The sequence below is a fragment of the Salmo trutta genome, chromosome 12 (assembly GCF_901001165.1).
Source record: "Salmo trutta chromosome 12, fSalTru1.1, whole genome shotgun sequence".
NCBI lineage: Eukaryota > Metazoa > Chordata > Actinopteri > Salmoniformes > Salmonidae > Salmo > Salmo trutta.
In genome coordinates, this window is record NC_042968.1 from 5,668,731 (window position 1) to 5,687,896 (window position 19,166).

Consider the following 19,166-nt stretch of genomic DNA (forward strand, 5'->3'; position numbering starts at 1 on the left):
GTGGTAAATAGACAGCTACGAAAAATATAGATGAAAACTCTCTTGGTAAATAGTGTGTTCTACAGCTTATCATGAGATACTCTACTTCAGGCGAGAAAAACCTTGAGACTTCCTTAATATTAGATTCCGTGCACCAGCTGTTGTTTACAAACATACACAGACTGCTACCCCTTGTCTTAGCGGAGGCGGCTGTTCTATCTTGCCGATGCAGCATTAACTCCGACCAGCTGTATGTTGTCTATGTCGCCGTTCATCCACGACTCTGTGATTCGATATTACAGTTTTAATGTCCCGTTGGTTGGATATTCGTGATCATAGCTCGTCTATTTTTCTTATCCAATAATTGTTCATTGGCTAATAGGACTGATGGTAGAGGCAGATTACCCACTCGCTGTCGTATCCTTACAAGGCACCCCGACCTACGTCCCCGATATCTCTGTCTCTTTCTCATGCAAATCACGGAATTTGGGCCTTGTCAGGTATCTGAAGTAAATCCTTTGCGTCCAACTCGTTAAAGAAAAAAATCTTCATCCAGTACGAGGTGAGTAATCGCTGTCCAGATATCTAGAAGCTCTTTTTGATCATAAGAGACGGTGGCAGAAACATTATGTACAAAATAAGTTACAAATAACACGAAAAAAACACACACAATAACACAATTGGTTATGAGACCATAAAACGGCAGCCATCTCCTCTGGTGCCAAATCATTTCAAATACTTTATCTGTATTGGGATTTTTCAAGGATTTTACCTATTTAAATGTGTAATTTACCTTCATCTGCCACCTTCTCAATGGGCACCTTCAGTTCATGGGCCATGAATCCAATGACGGAGAAGATGACGAACCCAGCGAATATACTGGTGGCACTGTTAACTATGCACACTATGATGGTGTCCCTAAACAAGAGGAGAGGGACGAGAAAGGGATGTAAATGTTACAGGGCTGTAACACATACAGTATTGGAGAACTTGGAATGTTTTTGGAGTATTATCACACACAAGTGAGTGACTATGTGTTGGTAATTGTTATTATGTGTAAAAATGTCAAAACATTTGAAAAACAGAACCTAAGGATGTTCCAAGTGTTTTACAGGAGTTGATACCTGGTTTTGTTAAAATAATGTCTTCTTTTACAATATCTATCGACCACTGCCATGTGTGATATTGAATAAATGAATGAACAAATAAATGAACTATCTTCTGTGCAGTCTTATCCAAATGCACACCAATTGTGGAGTGGTTCAACAGTTCCCTCTAGTGAGAATACTATGGCCTCATACCAAGGGAGAGAGTATACTGTGCCAGTCTCTGCTTGTAGCAGTTTTACTTCTTGTTTCTATGTGGTGGTATTGTCACGGTACTCAGTATCACAACACTCAAATTATCATGGCAAAAACAAAACATGAAGCAGACAGATTTTCATGATGACAATCGTATGTTGGAAATAAACAAACACGTAGCAAAGTGCATGCCCCGCCCACCTCAGGATTCCCCCTTCTCCTGCCATTATTTCGACTGTTTTTGTGAGGTGTAAATTCACTTGTCACAGAATTGTTGCTGTGTAGATTTATTTCAAAAGAAAATCAATGTACATTTCAACTCTTGCTTGTACAATCGCTGATTTTACAATCGTGCAAACGTCTGTTCTGACCGCTGAAACTAGTTTCAAGTAAAGTGTCATACGTAAGGGATAGACATGGTATAGACCTTCCAATGAAATGCTTATTTGCAGGTTCCTTCTCGACAATGCAACAACAATAAGAAATAAAAGATAAGGATAAAAACATAAAGTAAATGGCTCAGTAGAATATAATAAACATTTTAGCATTAGTATAATATAGGAAGGCACAATTAATAGTCAAATATTTAAACGTATTTGGGGGAAGGGGGATTGGGGACAAGGGATTCAATTGCGCAATATTTAGGGATCATAATAAGAGTCTGGTAGCAGCAGTTGTGATATTTGTGTAGTCCCCACAAGAATAGTAAAAGAACAACAACTGGGAGGGGGGGGTAGGATTAAGGTTAGAATGTGTGTGTGTGTGTGTGTGTGTGTGTGTGTGTGTGTGTGTGTGTGTGTGTGTGTGTGTGTGTGTGTGTGTGTGTGTGTGTGTGTGTGTGTGTGTGTGTGTGTGTGGATGAGTGTGTGTGTGTGGATGAGTGTTTATCTGTGTGGATGTGTGCTAAGGTGCGGAGAGTCAGTGCAGGTGGTCGGTCCAGTTCAAGAGTCTTGTTCAACAAAGAAAGGGTCTCTGAGCTTGTTGGTATCAGACCTCATGCTCCGATACCATCTCCCTGACAGTAAGGGAGTCAACAGTTCATGGCTGGGGTGTGTGGGATCCTTGATGATGCTCAAATAAAATTGCATTTGTCACATGATTCGTAAAAAAACAGGTGTAGACTAACAGGGTCCTTTTCCAACCATGCAGAATTAAAGATAAAGACATAAATACAGAGTGAATAAGGAATAACAATAACGAGTAAAAATAACATGTACAACGCCTTCAGTAAGTATTCACACCCCTTGACTCATTCCACATTTTGTTGTGTTGCAGTCTGAATTTAAAATAGATTAAATAGAGATTTTGTTGGCACTGGCCTACACAAAATAATCCATAACGTCAAAGTGGAATTATGTTCCACTCTTTATGCAATAAAAGGGAGATGAATTCACCTTTCATGCATCCTTGTTTGCAATAATCTACACTGGAGTTGCTTACCAAGAAGACAGTGAATGTTCCTGAGTGGCCGAGTTACAGTTTTCACTGAAATCTACATGAAAATCTATGGCAAGACCTGAAAATGGTTGTCTTTTTTGACAGAGCTTGAAGAATTTAGAGAAATATTGGAGTGCAATACAGATTCCGTCATCTGTGGATCTGTTGATGTGGTATGCAAATCGGAGTGGGTCCAAGGTGTCTGGGATGATGGTGCTGATGTGAGCCAAGACCAGGTTTTCAAAGCATTACATGACTGTAGATGTGAGTGCTACAGTCATTTAGGCAGGTTACCTTGGCATTCTTGGGCACTTTGAATCCAATCAGGAAGCCTTTTGTGGCTAGCTCATCCAGTTCTATTGACTATTGTGTCACCATGGATACTCCAGCTGTTTTCAAAATCTCGTAAAGAGCTTGGACTGTTCGAAGCCTGATGTCTAAACTGGACTTTCTGGATGTCCGGGTGCATGACACTAGCCCAGATGTTCTGGTTATCTCAGAGACCTGGCTGAATAATTAGATAATGGATAAGGATGTTGCCATTGCGGACCACAACATGTTCAGATGTGATAGTCTGAAAAAGGGGGCAGAGGTGGCTATTTATGTAAGATCTTCTTTTATGGCATCATGCTTTAAGCATCTCTGTCCTCAAAATGTGAGAGCTGTTGGTTATAAAGCGGCCATAAGCCAAAATATGCATATTTTTATTGCTGCGGTCTATTGCCCCGGCAGAGGCTGTTGGTATTATTTTTGATTATCTATTTTTGAGTATCCTTTCTGGTATCTGAACTGGTTGTGTTAGGAGATCTAAATCTTGATTGGCTTACACATGCCTCAGATCAGTTTAAGAATATCTGTCTTGAGTTCAACTTAGCTGATAATGAAACCCATTTGGATTAATATAAAAAACCGAGCAAACCTTATCCTGACTAACCGTCCTCATAAGTATTTGGCTAGTGGCGTTTTTGCAAATGGTATCAGCGACCACTGCCCTATTGCTTGCATTAGAGCAGGTATTCCCAATGCCGTCGGGGGTACGCCAAATAAAAATATATGATTCACCTTTTTTTTCTGCTTCTTCACATTTTCAAACAGTCCATTTATATTTTCCAACGGGGCTATACATTTGGGTGAGGGTTTTTTCTCACCTGAGTATGCTTGTTTCACTGCCAAAATAAAATGAAACCATCTAGTGTTCAGCTAAATAACAACACAATGTCAAATACAGGTAGACTAGTCCAATAATTAACATCCAATCCCATAAACCGTTACTCTCTTTCGGGAATTCCACTAACGGTCCGTATGTAGCCAAAGTAGCTGCTGCTCATGTTGGTATCTGTACAGATGGCGCAAAAGCCAAGACAGGGAGACATAGTGGAGTGGTAACGCACGTGCAAGCAGTTGCTCCGATGCCACTTGGGTACACTGCAGCATCTACCGAGAGGCTCTTGCTGCCAAGGGAATGCCTGACAGCTTGAAAGACATTTTGGACACTACAGTGAAAATGGTTAACTTTGTTAAAGCAAGGCCCCTGAACTCTCGTGTATTATCTGCACTATGTAATGATATGGGGAGTGACCATGTAACGCTTTTACAACATACAGAAGTGCGCTGATTATCAAGGGGCAAAGTATTGACACGTTTTTTTTTAATTGAGAGACGAGCTTAAAGTTCTTTACTGACCATAATTTTCACTTGTCTGACCGCTTGCATGATGACGAGTTTCTCACATGACTGGCCTATCTGGGCGATGTTTTTTTCTTGCCTGAATGATCTGAATCTAGGATTACAGGGACTCTCTGCAACTATATCAATATGCGGGACAAAATTGAGGCTATGATTAAGAAGTTGGAGCTCTTCTCTGTCTGCATTAACAAGGACAACACACAGGTCTTTCTATCGTTGTACAATGTTTTTGTGTGCAAATGAACTCAAGCTTACGGACAATGTCAAATGTGATATAGCAAAGCACCTGAGTGAGTTGGGTGGGCAATTACGCAGGTACTTTCCCGAAACGGGTGAAACAAAGAAGTGGATTCATTATCCCTTTCATGCCCTGCCTCCAGTCCACTGACCGATATCTGAACAAGAGAGCCTCGCCGAAATTGCAACAAGTGGTTTTGTGAAAAATGTATTTAATCAGAAGCCACTGCCAGATTTCTGGATTTGGTTGCGCTCAGGGTATCCTGCCTTGGCAAATCGAGCTGTTAAGACACTGATGCCCTTTGCAACCACTTACCTACGTAAGAGTAGATTCTCGGAAAAGAGTGGATTCTCTGAAAATTATTTAAGACTGAGACTCTCTCCAATACAACCCAACATTGCAGAGTTATGTGCATCCTTTCAAGCACACCCTTCTCATTAACCTGTGGTGAGCTATTGAACAAATAAGGTTTTATGTGTAAGATGGTTAAATAAAGAGCAAAACTATTGATTATTGTTATATTATTATTTGTGGCCTGGTCCTATAAGAGTTCTTTGTCACTCCCCACGAGCAGAGTTGTGACAAAAACTCACACTCATTCTTATGTTCAATAAATGTATCATATAGTGTGTGTGTGACAGGCTTACAATGATGGCAAAAAACAATATTTGAGTGTGCACTGACCCTGGTGCTAGAGGGGGTATGCAGCTGGAGTTTGAATGTTTGAAGGGGTACGGGACTATAAAAAGTTTGGGAACCACTGCATTAGATATACCAAATTGAAAAAGTCTGACCATCATATAATTGTGGAGAGAAATTTCAAACAAATCTCACCCTAGTTGTTTGTTCATGATCTACAGTATATTATTCAGAGATTTTTTCTACTACATTTTACTTTTTTTTTTTTACATTTTAGTCATTTAGCAGACGCTCTTATCCAGAGCGACTTACAGTAGTGAATGCATACATTTCATACATTTCTTTTAATTTTTTAATTTTTTTTCTTCCTGTGCTGGCCCCCCGTGGGAATCGAACCCACAACCCTGGTGTTGCAAACACCATGCTCTACCAACTGAGCTACAGGGAAGGCTGTACCAGTTGCATACCAGTTGCATACCAGATCCTGTTGTGGCACTTACATTTTTGTCATCCATTTTTAGCTCTCTGGCTGATAAACATGACCCTTTCAAGCGACTCAGTCAAAAAGCAAACTAACCCATGGTACTCTCCTGTACTCTCAGACCTCCTCTTGATAAGAAATCAAGCCTGGGCCAAGGCTAGACAAACTGGCTCATTAGCTGATTGGCAGCTACTTAGGCAATTGAGAAATAGGTGCACTGCCTCTGTTAAACAGGCCAGATCAAACTACTTCCTTAACACTATGATCCCTCTAAATTCTGGAAAACTGTTAATTTACTAATGCAGGGTAATTCCTCTACTTCCCTGCCTAAGCAAGTAGTTTTAGACTCATCATTACTGAGAAAGTTTTGTGATGCTTCTAATCAGCATTTTATCTCAGCTGGTCTCCAATTTTAAAGAAATTATGGTCATACTGGTCTTGGCCAGTCAGTTGACTGTTCTTCCCACATACAGCCTCCAGTTGCCTCAATGGATATCAGTCAACCTTAAGTGACTTAGGAAATGGTCGTGGACGGAGCAATTCCCGTACCAGGCCGCGATGCAACCGGTCAGGACACTCTTGATGGTGCAGCAGTAGTATTTGGAGAGGACTCGGGGTGGCATGTCAAATTTCTTCAGCCGCCTTCTTCAGCCGCCTTAGAGTCATTGTTGCGCCCTCTTGACAAGAGTGGGGTGTTGGCCCATGTCAAGTCCTTGGTGATGTGGACGCTGAGGAACATAAAACTGCTGACTCTCTCTACTGCAGTCCCGTTGATGTGGATTGGGGCATGTCCCTCTGTTTCCTGAAGTTAACAATCAACTCCTTTGTCTCGCTGATGTTGAGGGAGAGGTTGTTGTCCTCAATTGATAAGACCATCTCGTTCTCAAAAGTCTTGTGAATGTATGTACTGTTGTATTTGCTGAGAAGAGAACGGAAGTTAATTTATACTGACCTGAGAAGATTCTCACCTCAATAACTGTGCTGTATCCCATTATACCCTGCCTCTATATTGTATCTGTTAACTACTTCAATTTCCAACTTTCTTAGTCTAGTAAATAAAACATTTAATTAATTATTTGTGGCATTGAGTTCATTTGCAAACGATTTGGGTTCTTGAAGTTTCCAAGCTCGACAACCGTTCAGAATGAGAACACAGTAAACTTACTGTTAATTAAGACTATTGTTAATTTTGGATTAATTGTATAACGCTTAATGTTACCTACTGATAGAGTTAATTCAAGGGGTATCTCTATATCAAACCCCTTAATGGTGCCCCTGTAAGATTAATTTGTATAGCATGACCAAATTAATGTAATAAATTAGATCAATTAATCAGGAAATTATTTCATGAACATTTAACTCAAACTAGATACTCTATTGTATTTGTCCTCTTGCTCAGTTGTGCACCGGGACCTCCCAATCCTCTTTCTATTCTGGTTAGAGACTGTTAGAGCTGTTATGTGAAGGGAGTAGTACACAGAGCGTTGTACGAGATCTTCAGTTTCTTGGCAATTTCTCGCATGGAATAGCCTTTATTTCTCAGAACAAGAATAGACTGATGAGTTTCAGAAGAAAATGTGATGCACCGATATGACATTTTTGGCTGATACCGATATCCGATATTTTCATTGCCAAAAAGAAAAACTTGATACCAATAACCAATATTTAACATTTTTGCGGCCTTTTAAGCATTCTAGTACATTCTAGTATATCCGATATTTTCATTGCCAAAAAGAAAAACTTGATACCAATAACCAATATTTAACATTTTTGCGGCCTTTTAAGCATTCTAGTACAGTTAAATAGTTAGCACACACACATGGACGCAGCGGTCTAAGGCACTGCATCTCAGTGCAAGAGGCGTCACTACAGTCCCTGGTTCGAAACCAGGCTGTACCACATCCGGCCGTGATTGGGAGTCCCATAGGGCGGCGCACAATTGGCCCAGCGTCGTCTGGGTTTGGCCGTCATTGTAAATAAGAATTTGTTCTTAACTGACTTACCTAGTTAAATGAAGGTTACACACACACACACACTACAAAGGGAAGCACAGCCGAGAGCTGCCCAGTGACACGAGCCTACCGGAAGAGCTAAACTACTTTTATGCTCGCTTCGAGGCAAATAACACTAAACAGGCATGCGAGCACAGCTGTACAGGAAGACTGTGTGATCCTGCTTTCCGCAGCCGATGTGAGTAAGACCTTTAGACAGGTCAACATTCACAAGGCCGCAGGGCCAGACGGATTACCAGGACGTGTACTGCGAGCATGCGCTGACCAACTAGCAAGTGTCTTCATTGACATTTTCAACCTCTCCCTGTGTATGTAATACCAACATGTTTTAAGCAGACCACCATAGTGCCTGTGCCCAAGAACACGTAACCTGCCTAAATGACTACCGACCCGTATCATTCTATTAATTGACATCAGCTCAGCGTTCAACACCATAGTGCCCTCAAAGCTCATCAATAAGCTAAGGACCCTAGGACTAAACACCTCCCTCTGCAACTGGATCCTGGACTTCCTGATGGGCCGCCCCTAGGTGGTAAGGGTAGGTAACAACACATCCACCACGCTGATTCTCAACACTGGGGCCCCTCAAGGGTGTGTGCCTAGCCCCCTCCTGTACTCCCTGTTCACTCATGACTGCACGGCCAGGCATGACTCCAACACCATCATTAAATTTGCAGATGACACAACAGTGGTAGGCCTGATGACTGACAACAACGTGACAGCCTATAGGGAGGTCAGAGACCTGGCCGTGTGGTACAAAGATAACAACCTCTCCCTCAACGTGATCAAGACAAAGGAGATGATTGTGGACTACAGGAAAAAGAGGACTGAGCACACCCCCATTCTCATCGACGGGGCTGCAGTGGAGCAGGTTGAGAGCTTCAAGTTCCTTGGTGTCCACATCACCAACAAACTAACATGGTCCAAGCACACCAAGATAGTCGTGAAGAGGGCATGACAAAACCTATTCCCCCTCAGGAGACTGAAAAGGTCTGGCATGGCTCCTCAAAAAGTTCTACAGCTGCACCATTGAGAGCATCACTGGTGCAGCAACTGGTATGGCAACTGCTCGGCCTCCAAACGTAAGGCACTACAGAGGGTAGTGCGAACGGCCCAGTACATCACTGGGGCCAAGCTTCCTGCCATCCAGGACCTCTATACCAGGCGGTGTCAGAGGAAGGCCCTAAAAATTGACAAAGACTCTAGCCACCTTAGTCATAGACTGTTCTCCCTGGTACCACACGGCAAGTGGTACCGAAGTGCCAAATCTAGGTCCAGGAGGCTTCTTAACAGCTTCTACCACCAAGTCATAAGACTCCTGATCATCTAGTCAAATGGATACCCAGACTATTCGCATTGCCCCGCCCCCTCCCTCCACACCACTGCCACTCTCTGTAGTCATCTATGCATAGTCACTTTAATTAACTCTACCTTCATGTACATACTACCTCAACTAACCAGTGCCTCCACACATTGACTCTGTACCAGCACCCCCATGTATATATTGTTGATTTTTACTGCTGCTCTTTAATTACTTGTTACTTTTATCTCTTATTCTTATCCGTATTTTTTTAAACTGCACTGTCGGTTAGGGGCTCGTAAGTAAGCATTTCACTGTAAGTCTACACCTGTTGTATTCGGTGCATGTGACTAATAAAATTTGATTTGATTTGACACCACACTGACCAAAAAATTATTTTGTTGGCATTTACCTATGTCCCCATTACCAGTAAAACATAATCAAAACCTATTTCTTTCACTTTCTTGCTGTGCAGTTTCGTTGTTCATTTTTCAGTCATTTTATTCTCAACTAGGATTTCTATGGAACGCTGTTTGGGTCTTTGCATCTCAAAAAAGATACACGTCAAATAGTGTTAGAAATGCACGTCAAATAGTGTCAAATAACACTATTTGAAGTATCAAATAAGCTTGTTGACCAATCAGGACCTGAATAATAATTTAACACATTCATACATTTTTACGTAATTATTACACATTGATTACACTAACACTCGTATTTCATATGTCACAACGATTCATCGATACGTATGCTATGATGCTGGTAAAGTTGTCTCGCACACCTACAGTGCTGGTCATAAAAAAAGTTAGCTAGCTCATGGATGCAAACAATGTTCTTCCCCAAAACCATTGCAAAATTACATAATCTGTTTCAGTAGCTATAGTCATCATCTAAAATCACCTTAATTTATAAGACGTTTCTTTTTTGATTAATGGTGGTCGGACCCATCTATGTGAAGCTAGCCACAATAAGGATTAGCCACAATAGTGGACTTTGCGGTTAGCCTTCAAAATAAAAGTATGTAATTGACAGTGATGCAAATGCACACAAATAATAGAATTATGCCATAATTGAATAGATCATGATAAACGAGGTTGGAAGGTTGCTATATAAAATCAACAAAAGACAATAATTTGTTAATTTGACAAAAATCTGTTGAAATCACACTGGATGTATTGTACTTTAGAATTGCATTGGGGGCATACTTACTTCACTGTACAGTCTTACCTATGGATTGTAGATCAATGACATAGAGTATCAGTCTACTCAGTGACACTCAGAGAATTTTAGCATTGTAGCTCTTATTGCGGGACTCCAAAACAACTGTGAATTGAGCAACATTTATTGTCAACCTATGTGTATTGAACACTATTCCCGAGGATAAACAATACTGCGTGAATGTTCTTGAGTCTGAGGAGGACGTTGGGAAAAAATATATATTGGGTATTGAATAGACTGTTACCCCATTTCATTGATCCCCAATCCTTAGGTAAAGCTGTACAGTGCAATGTGAATGTCAATACACACAACAGGCTGATTAGGGAGGTGATTCCACACAGTTACAGTCCCGCGATAAGAGCTACAACGCTAATATTTGCGTAAACTCTTCACAGTTGTGTTCTGTGGGTGTCACCGAGTAGACTGATACCCCATTTCATTATTCACATTCCAACCTTGTTTAACATTATCTAGTCTAAATGTGGCATGATTCCACCAATTGTAACCTTCTGCATCACTTTCAGAGGTACTTTTTTATTTTGAAGGCAAACTGCAAGTTCCACTATTGTGCCTAATCATTATTGTGGCTAGCTTCACAACACATAACCTGGTCAGGTCGAGCCTCACTAGCCAGATGAAGCTAGCTGGCTGCTTATAACGTTAGCTTCAGGCAACATGGTTAAGTAGCTGGCTAGCTATTTGTTTTCATGAACTGAAGTTCAATTTCAATAGGCTACCTAGCTAATACTTACTCACAAGGGTTCCTAAATCATTACTAAGAATAGTGAAAATGACTGCAATTTCTCCTCGTCATTGATTTCAGGCTGGTTGTATTGGTGCTAGCTAGGTACCAAGCTAAAGCTAGCTAGCTAGCTACCCCAGAAGTTGCGGTCGAACAAATAATGCTTTATTATCAACATGGTATTGTAAACACATCGTTCGTGGCCAGTGTTTGCTTGTTTGCAGACTTTTTTGTACAGCTTTGACAGTGCTACTGACAGTAGCGGTGGCGCTTGGCAAATTCAGAACACACAACATTCTATAATAGAACTGTGTTATTTGACGTGTCAAAATCAAAGCTTAATTAACGCTTCAAATTGTGCTATTGTCAAATAGTGTTATTTGACGTGTATCTTTTTGGACACACAAAGACCCAAACGGCGTTCCATAGTATGCCGTGAAGCTAATAACAGTGACGCTATTACTGTGTAATTCCAGTAGGGCAACATCTGATCAATAGCGCAATTTTTAACGTTAGTGTGTACTAGTGCTCGACCAGTCGCGAATGCCAACACCACCCAAGACAGAGAACGGTTGATTGTCAAGGGCAATGAATTCCATTATCTTGGCGTTAATGGATTTCGCCTTTAAGTTGTCACGCTGAAATTGTCTTACTCTTTCAAATGACTGCTCGATCCACACAGCAGACATTGTGGGCTAGGTTAGGAATGCTGTGTTGCAGGTGTAGCGCAACATTTTACGTGGCGTCATTACGTCATGTACCTACTGTGCGTTATATAGGTATGCACGTCAGCTTTGACATCGGTTTTTCACATCGGCGTTAAACTAGACATCGGGCCGATACCAATGTTGGCATTTTTAACTAATATCGTCTGATTCTGATATGTTCACTGATATATCGTGCATCTCTAGAAGAAAGTTATTTGTTTCTGGCCATTTCAAAACCACAAATGCTGATGATCCAGATACTCAACTAGTCTAAAGAAGGCCAGGTTTATTGCTTCTTTAATCAGCACAACAGTTTTCAGCTGTGCTAATATAATTGCAAAAGGGTTTTCTAATGATCAATTAGCCTTTTAAAACAATAAACTTGGATTAGCTAACACAATGTGCCATTGGAACACAGGAGTGATGGTTGCTTATAATGGGCCTCTGTACGCCTATGTAGATATTCCATAAAAAAATCTGCCATTTCCAGCTACAATAGTCATTTACAACATTAACAATGTCTACACTGTATTTCTGATAAATTTGATGTTATTTTAATGGACAAAAAATGTGCTTTTCTTTCAAAAACAAGGACATTTCTAAGTGACCCCAAACTTTTGAAGGAAGTGTAAGTGAAATTATGTACAGTTAAAATTTGTCCATAGGAACAATGACCAAAGAAAGAGGTATTTTCAATGTCTGTAAAATGTATTTTCAACTTTCACTTAGACCTGAAAGACGTCGTTCAACGTCCGTAAAATATGTATTTTCAACATCCTTAAAATACGTACTTTCAATGTCTTTTTGGCGATGTTCAATTTGAGTCCTGGTTGCTGCCAACATTTCTCAAGATATTTTTTCCCTTGAAGTACTATCATCAGTAATAATAAAATCTATTCTTTGAACAGATTATGGACAAGTTATCTACTTCACAATCATTTTTGAAAGTATTTTCACGTTTACTATTGTGATCATTTACAGGTAACTGCCAAAATAAAGGAAACACTTACGTAAATAAGGGATGCAAACAGGGCTCTAAAGTGCATATGCTCCTACATATTTTGCTGTGCGACCTGACAATCTATTAGATAATAATTTATCTGATAATAATTATTGTAATGATAGGCGTCACTGTGCAGTTGTTTCCGAGTGCCCTAGAGAAAAAAGCGCAAGCAGTACAGAAACACCTCCAGACACTTGAGGTGTACAATCAGGGATATCTTGCACCCCAAAAACGTAAGGGGGCATGGAGAATTTTGTATTTTCAAACACATGAAACAGCTTTTTCCTGCAATCTAGAGCCATAATCAGTATGCTTAATTCTATGTCAAAAATATGTATATTTTTCTGCATATCTAAGCATACCTCTTGAGCCGTCTGTATCCTCCTGACAGGTGGTTATTTTTTTAAATAAATGTCATATGCTTCTCTGCTAAAATCTGGGGAAAAGATTGAAAGGAATGAGTCTTATTCAGTACACTTAGTTATTCCTTGCTTTTCTAAAGTCTACCAACCTTTCCAGCAGGATAAGACACAGGTAACTGCCAAAATAATGAAAAGACTTGAGTAAATTAGGGATACAAAGTATAGAAAGCAGGAGCTTCCACACATGGTTCCTGAGTTAATTACGCAAATAACATCCCATCATGCTTAGGGTCATGTGTAAAAATGCTTGGCAGGCCATTATTTTGGCTACCATAGCCATGCCCCCATAGAATGACAAATTGCTCCATCCATAGGGCACGAGTGGTCACTGAATGGCTTGATGAACATGAAAACATGCCATGGCGGTCTCAGTCACCATTATCTGAAACAAATTTTCACCATTATCTGAAACACTTTTTCCAGCACCATCAACAAAATCCCAAATTATGGAAATGTCTCATGAAAAATCCCTCTGATAGAGTTCCAGACACTTGTAGAATCTATGCCAAGGTGCACTGAAGTTGTTCTGGCTCATGGTGATCCAACTCTTAAGACAATTTATGTCTAGTAAATAGTAAAAAATAAAGAAAAACCCTTGAATGTATAGGTGTGTCGAAACTTTTGACTGGTACTGTATATACAGTGGGGAGAAGAAGTATTTGATACACTGCCAATTTTGCAGGTTTTCCTACTTACAAAGCATGTAGAGGTCTGTAATTTTTATCATAGGTACACTTCAACTGTGAGAGACGGAACAGGTGTGCCTTGTTAAAAGTTAATTTGTGGAATTTCTTTCCTTCTTAATGCGTTTGAGCCAATCAGTTGTGTTATGACAAGGTAGGGTTGGTATACAGAAGATAGCCATACTTGGTAAAAGTCCAAGTACATATCATTTAATATGTTTATTGTTTGTCTATCTTTTTTATGTATTTGTCTACAAGTTTATATATGTTTACAACAAGCAAGGGGAAGATATCAGAATAGGGGCATTGGGGAATAATAACATATTGTACGGAATCCATTTGTACTGTAGTGAAGCCGTCTCTAGAGTAATGCAAGGTCTCTTTCATGATCATGTGAAACGTCAATTGCTATGGAAATGCTGGGATGTGTTTTTCAATGATGTTAAAGATAATTATGATGCAACGATGACGGTGATACGATATGGATTACAATTATCATCACGAATATTAAGGCTACACGCACTACATGTTACACACATAGACACTCAACCATGCAAATTGGCGGAGTTATTATTTATTTGGACATCACGCATTATAGTCTTACTCTTATACAGACATTGTACACACTCTCACTAAATCACATCCAATGTCATACATATCAACCTACTCAGATTTACTACACACATAATATCTTGTCTCAATTTTCTAACATCTGTGGCTTTGGCTCACAGGCAAAGGAATCAAACAAATATTGCTAGAACCTATTTCTTGAATTCAAAACATCAGACATTTGAAATCTCTAATTTTGACCGTCATACCTTTGATGGCAGTAACTTTACAAGCACTAATTATGGTCAATTTAGCCTGAGAATAGTAACTAGTTATGGTAAGGGGTGAAATAAGTATAGCCAGTTATAATTGTAACGGTTCAGCAGATTATAAAAAAAGAAGATCAGTCTTTACGTGGCTTAAAGAAAAGGAATATAACATATAGTGTTTACAGGAAACTCTCTACATCCTTAGATGAAGTTGCGTGGGAAAAGGGAATGGGATGGTGAAATCATTTTCTGTCATGGACAAAGGAACTCAAAAGGTGTGATGACATTAATTAACAAAAATGTAGATCTGAATGTGCAAATAGTCAGGAATGATTCGCAAGGAAGGTGGATCTTGTTGGATATGAAAGTGGACAAAAAAGAGATTTGGCTCATTAATCTATATGGTCCAAATCAGGATGATCCATACTTCTTTGAAAACATTTATACCAATTTATTGAACTTACAGGCAACAAATGATCAAATCATTATGGTAGGAGACTATAACACCTCAATGGACACCTTAAGTACCTCAATGGACAGTAAAGGTAATCACTCTACAAACTATCATCACCGTGCCCTTAAGGAAATCACAAATATTATGGACACATTACAAATAGTGGATATTTGGAGACTAAAAAACCCCGACTTAGTGACATATACATGGAGGAGACTTAATCAAGCTAGTTGTCTTAACTACTTTCTTGTATCTTCTTCTCTCCTTCTCTCTTGCATCAAAGCTTAAAACAGTTTTAATAGGAGACAGAATGCAATCGGATCATCATCTAATTGGCATTCACATAACTCTTATAGATTTTTCACGTGGACAGGGATATTGGAAATTTAATCAAAGTTAACTGGAGGCCAACTTGTTTTTAACTAAGACAAAATAATTTATAACTGAATTTTTCCAGTATAATATTGTCACGTCCTGGCCAGTATAAGGGTTAATTGGTATTGTAGTTTGGTCAGGACGTGGCAGAGGGTATTTGTTTTATGTGGTTCAGGGTGGTGTTTTGGGAAAAGGGCGTTTGATTTAGTATTTCCGGGTTTTTTGGTTTATGATCTATGTTTAGGTAATTCTATGTCTAGTCTAGGTAGTCTGTGTTTCTATGGTTGATTTATTGGGGTTGGGACTCTCAATTGAAGGCAGGTGTTTTCTCTTTGCCTTTGATTGAGAGTCCCATATATTAGGGTGTGTTTGTGTTTGGGATTTGTGGGAGATTGTTTTTGCATTGCGTGTTTTGTTAGCCTGCAAAACTGTCATTTGTCGTGCTTATTGTTTTCTTGTTTTTTCATGTTCAACGTTTGTTAATAAATTAAGAAAATGAACACCAACTCTGCTGCATATTGGTCCACCTTTTCGGACGACGATTTCGCTATATCGTCCTCCGACGAAGAAAGCCGTGACAAATATAGGTTCAGCAAATCCCCTTATTGTTTGGGATACCTTTAAATGTACTTTCAGAGGTCATTCAATTCAATATTCATCAATAATTAAAAAAAACAGTTTCTGGCTAAAGAGACAAGACTAACAAGGGAAATCCATGAACTAACAGTACAGGTAGATAGCAATAAAAATGATACTACAGAGATACAAAATAAGTTAGAGGAAAAACAAAAAGAACTTGAGGAACTTATTCAAGAACGATCTAATGTACTTTATTACAAAAATAAAGCAAAGTGAAAAATGCACAAAATTCTTCCTGAATCTCCAATACAGGAACGCTAACAAAAATAATTTGCAGAAACTCGTTACTGAAGACGGAGTCATCTATGATTCTCCAAATTATATTTTAAAAGAGGAAGCTAATTATTTTAGGCAAATGTTTTTCCATCTCTTCCTCTCCTACTGAATGAAGATTACGGTAAGGAATTCTTTCCAAATAATATATTTTTTTTTAAATTACCAAAGGCCAAATTACACTAAATGGTTCTCAAGTAGATTACTAAGAAAATCTCATCTATTGTTTAAAAATTACCTTTTTGCCTTTGTGAAGATTGCCATGTCTCATTTTCGATTAATTGAAAATGATACTTTTTTCAAAGTATCTCTCATTTTCATACAAGCATTGCAAAGCTGGCTACAATTTCAATTTCAACCCCCTGAAAAGATAGAACAAATATTACAACAAATATTATGGGTGAAGTCAAATGTGCTGGTTGATAAAATACCTGTATTTATGGGAAATACAATATTTTGTTCTTAAATGATATTGTAAATTGGAATGGTAGAGTTATGTCCTTCATGGAGTTATCAGAATTGTACGGGAAGGTCTGCTCAATCCAAGAGTACAACCAACTGATTATAGCATTACCCCAAAAATGGAGGAGGCAGGTGGCAGCGGGAGGAGGTAGGGAACCGGTCTGTCTGCCCAATATAAAGTATCACAACTGGCAGAGGAATAAAAATAGCATAAATAGGAAAGTATACCAATTTCATTTGAGGACCAGGATGTTGACAACTGTGCCATACAGATTGCAAAATAGTTGGAAGAGATATTTGATGTACAGATGTATGAGTTGATATACAAAACAACGCAAGATTCAAGACTTCGTGCTTTTCAGCTAAAATTATTATATAGAATTCTTGCCACCAACAAAATGTTGAATATTTGGGGCATAAAATCATCAAAGCTCTGCAGATTTTGTTGTCAGGATACAGAATCAATAAACCATTTATTTTGGTATTGCCCTAAGGCAGCCTGTTTCTGGTCACAGGTTCAGGAATGGCTGAAAATGCATAGCATTGATCTAAAATTGACCCTAGAAATAGTATTGTTAGGAGATCTCAATTACTAATATACTAATATACTAATACCCTTAGTAAAAGTATTTATCTTCAACTCGCAATCTGCGGATTCTATTCGATTAGATAGAAATTGTATGTTAAACATCACAGCATAGTTGAAAGATATGTGTTGCGTAGAAACCCGAAGAGGGTGGCTAGCAGAGACAGATGGGATGGGCTGAGGGAAGCTGAGGGTTGGGATGTGGAATTGGAGACAAGTGTGAGTGGAGTTTCTGTGCGGGAGATAGAATGATGGTTAAAGATAAAAGTTTTTAAAAAGGTACAAATTAAACATAATAAAAAGTATGTTTGAATGACACTTGAGGGGCAGTGTTTTTACAACCAACGCCGGTTTGCCTGAGGCTGATGCCGTGCAGGTGTTTGTACACATGCATATACACACACACTCTCATGCAAATAAATGCATACAAGAACGCACACATACATGTAATAGTGCCAGACATGCACACAAACATATACAGCTGGCATTGCTGTTATGATTTTAGATGTCCTTGATGTCCTTTGTTTGTTTTTTGTTTTTTTGCATTGTTGTTTGCTGTTTTCTTCTGTCTTTTTCTTTTATCTCTTTAGTTCATTCTCTTGGTTGTTGGTGCATTGGGGGGGTTCTTGGGGGTGGGGAATGGAATTAATTTTTAAAATATGTTTCTTGTTGGGGGGGACTGTGGGAGGGGTCTCAGATGGTTGAAGGACAGCTATTGGGAAACTGTGGGGGGAGATCTTGGAGGGTTCGGGTTCACGTTTTTGGCCTGGTGGGAGATCTGTCAATGTGCCCTTGAGCAGAGCATTGACCGTGTACGCTTCTGTGTGTCGCTCTGAATGGGAGTCTATTGGATGACTGGTATGATGTAGTTGTTGAGCTGCTTCACTGTAGGTATATTGTAAGTTTCGAATATATTCTATAAAATTAACAAATAAAATTAACAAATAAAAATAAAACATCTCAAGACATCAGTCAGGAAGTTAAAGCTTGGTCGCAAATGTGTCTTCCAAATGGACAATGACCCCAAGCATACTTCCAAAGTTGTGGCAAAATGGCTTAAGGACAACAAAGTCAAGGCATTGGAGTGACCGTCACAAAGCCCTGACCTCAATCCTATAGAAAATGTGTGGGCAGAACTGAAAAAGCTCTTGCGAGCAAGGAGGCCTACAAACTTGACTCAGTTACACCAGCTCTGTCAGGAGGAATGGGTCAAAATTCCCCCAACTTATTGTGGGAAGCTTGTGGAAGGCTACCCAAAACATTTGACCCAAGTTAAACAATTTAAAGGCAATGCTACCAAATACTAATTGAGTGTATGTAAAACTTCTGACCCACTGGGAATGTGATGAAAGAAATAAAAGCTGAAATAAATAATTCTCTCCACTATTATTCTGACATTTTACATTCTTAAAATAAAGACGTGATCCTAACTGACTTTAGACAGGGAGTTTTTACTAGGATTAAATGTCAGGAATTGTGAAAAACTGAGTTTAAATGTATTTGGCTAAGGTGAATGTAAACTTAAACTGTATAAGTTTACATTTTTTGCATTGTTTTTGCTGTTTTCTTCTGTCTTTTTCTTTTATCTCTTTAGTTCATTCTCTTGGTTGTTGGTGCATTGGGGGGGGTTCTTGGGGGTGGGGAATGGAATTAATTTAAAAAATATATGTTTCTTGTTGGGGGGGACTGTGGGAGGGGTCTCAGATGGTTG

The 19,166-nt window shown here is 39.3% G+C and overlaps 1 protein-coding gene across 4 annotated transcripts in view; it reads right to left on the reverse strand.

Moving 5' to 3' along the window:
• The window catches only part of LOC115202826 (sodium- and chloride-dependent glycine transporter 2), a 54,465-nt gene that overhangs the window by 20,019 nt on the left and 15,280 nt on the right, over positions 1–19,166 (reverse strand). For all 4 annotated transcript variants that reach the window (XM_029766878.1, XM_029766879.1, XM_029766877.1 and 1 more), the window contains one exon: positions 773–897. In XM_029766878.1, the coding sequence (XP_029622738.1) occupies positions 773–897 (125 nt within the window). The remainder of the gene's footprint in view (positions 1–772; positions 898–19,166) is intronic.